At 48.3% G+C, this 2,500-nt stretch overlaps 1 protein-coding gene across 1 annotated transcript in view; it reads left to right on the top strand.

Moving 5' to 3' along the window:
- LOC130376157 (semaphorin-6C-like) overlaps positions 1-2,500 on the top strand; it is a 26,680-nt gene that overhangs the window by 14,092 nt on the left and 10,088 nt on the right. The window contains exons 9-10 of the mRNA XM_056583377.1: positions 1-53; positions 2,368-2,456. The exon at positions 1-53 is cut by the window's left edge and continues 70 nt beyond it. Coding sequence (XP_056439352.1) covers positions 1-53; positions 2,368-2,456 — 142 coding nt within the window. The remainder of the gene's footprint in view (positions 54-2,367; positions 2,457-2,500) is intronic.

Genomic DNA, 2,500 nt, shown 5'->3' on the forward strand with positions numbered 1-2,500 from the left:
CGACGGGCGGCCCGTCCTCCGCACCGTCAAGTACGACTCCAAGTGGCTCCGTGGTGCGTACCCAAACACCATCCAAACACCGCCCAAACACCGCCCAAACACCGCCCGACACTGCCCAAACACTGCCCAAACACCTCCCAAACACCACCAACACCACCCGAACACTGCCCAAACACTGCCCAAACACCTCCCAAACACCACCCAAAAACTGCCCAAACACTGCCCAAACACCACCCAAACACCGCCCAAACACTGCCCAAACACCACCCAAACACCACCCATACACCACCCAAACACCACCCAAACACTGCCCAAACACCACAGAACGAGACGGAAACACAACTCAAACACAACCCAAAGCACCGCCCAAACACTGCCCAAACACCTCCCAAACACCACCAAACACCACCAAAAACACCTGAACACAACATAAACTCCACCCAAAACTCCACCCAAACAACACATAAAGACCACATAAACTCCGACCAAACACCACCCGAACACCACACTGACACAAAAGAAACACCAGCCAAAACACTTACAATCATCACCGCTAACACAGCTTCAAACAACTAACACCACCTTCATACAACTAACACCACCTTAATACCATCAAGAACAGCAACACCACCTTGATCCTGAGGAAATCATGAGGAAGATGAAACCCTCTACCTGTGCCCTCGACCCATTCCCTTCAGCTTTGATAAAAACACACACCTCTGCCATAAGTCCCATGATTACTAAAATCATAAACTGCTCCCTCCAGACTGGCCACATCCCATCTGTCCTGAAAACTGCAGTCATCAAGCCACTCCTTAAAAAACCCAGCCTTGACCCGGAAGTGCTTGCTAACTACAGACCAATCTCAAATCTCCCGTTCCTTTCAAAAGTGCTGGAAAAGGTAGTGGCTGCCCAACTTCACGACCACCTTCAAACAAACAACATGTTTGAAAAATGTCAGTCTGGTTTCCGCCCTGGCCACAGCACGGAAACTGCTCTGGCCAGGGTCACTAACGACCTACTGATGTCAGCTGATGCTGGCTCACCATCCCTGCTCATTCTCCTTGATCTCACTGCAGCTTTTGATACGGTTGACCACCACATTCTCCTCCATCGCCTACACTCCACCATCGGACTATCTGACTCAACTCTCAACTGGTTTACCTCCTATCTCACTAACAGAACTGAATACGTCTCCCTGGGAGAAGCCAAGTCAGACACACTCCCCGTCTCCTGTGGTGTCCCCAAGGGTCAGTCCCGGACCCCCCCTTTTCACTGTCTACATGCTTCCCCTTGGCCGTGTCATCAGCCGGCATGGAATATCTTTCCATTGCTATGCTGATGACACCCAACTTTATTTCAAAATCAACCCAGCATCCTCTGACACCCTGCCATCTTCCACGCTCACCACCTGCCTGGGGGAGACAAAGGCGTGGATGAAGGAGAATTTTCTGCAGCTTTACAGTTCAAAAACTGAAGCCATTCTCATTGGCACCCCACATCAGACCCGGTCATCCACCATTACCAGTATCACCTTCGCCGGCCACGACATCCACCTTTCTCCATCAGTCACCAACCTTGGTGTAATAATGGACCCCCACCTGACCTTTCAACTTCACATCAAACAGCTTTGCAAAAACTCTTTTTACCACCTTAAAAACATTGCAAAACTCCGTCCATCACTCTCTCTCCCAGATGCAGAAAAACTTGTCCATGCCTTTGTCTCCACCAGGCTGGACTACTGTAATGCTCTTCTTGCCGGGATCTCCAACAAAAACATCCAAAAACTCCAATACATTCAAAACTGTGCTGCCCTGATCCTTACAAGGACACAAAAATTTGACCACATCACACCAATTCTCAAATCCCTCCACTGGCTCCCTGTCCCATTCAGGATTGAATACAAGGTTTCCCTACTCACCCACCAGTGCCTCCATGGTAATGCTCCTATTTACTTGAAGGAGCTAATCACCCCTCAGCCCACTTCATGACACCTCCGCTCCGGTCAGGCAAACCTCCTGCAGATCCCATGGACCAAACTCCAAACCATGGGAGACAGAGCTTTCTGTCACGCCGCTCCCTGTCTTTGGAATGCTCTCCCTGACCACCTGAGAGCACCACTGACCCTGGACACTTTTAAAAAAGGCCTAAAAACCTACCTTTTTAAAAAAGCCTTTCATTAGTTGTTTCCTTTGGAGAGACGTTCTCTCTCCAAATTTTGACTTTGACTTTTATTTTTTTTTTCTTATGTAGCACTTTGAGATTGTTTGCTCAATATAAAGTGCATTACAAATAAAATTCATTATTATTATTATTATTATTATTATTATTATCCTCTCTCTCTGTATGTCTGCGTCTCTCGTCCAGAGCCCCGGTTCCTCCATGCTATCGACTACGGCAGCTACGTCTACTTCTTCTTCAGCGAGATCTCTGTGGAGTACACAGCGCTGGGCAAGGTACTGCAATACCACTACTAGTACTACGAGTACTACTATTCTGT

This window comes from Gadus chalcogrammus, chromosome 22 (assembly GCF_026213295.1).
Source record: "Gadus chalcogrammus isolate NIFS_2021 chromosome 22, NIFS_Gcha_1.0, whole genome shotgun sequence".
NCBI lineage: Eukaryota > Metazoa > Chordata > Actinopteri > Gadiformes > Gadidae > Gadus > Gadus chalcogrammus.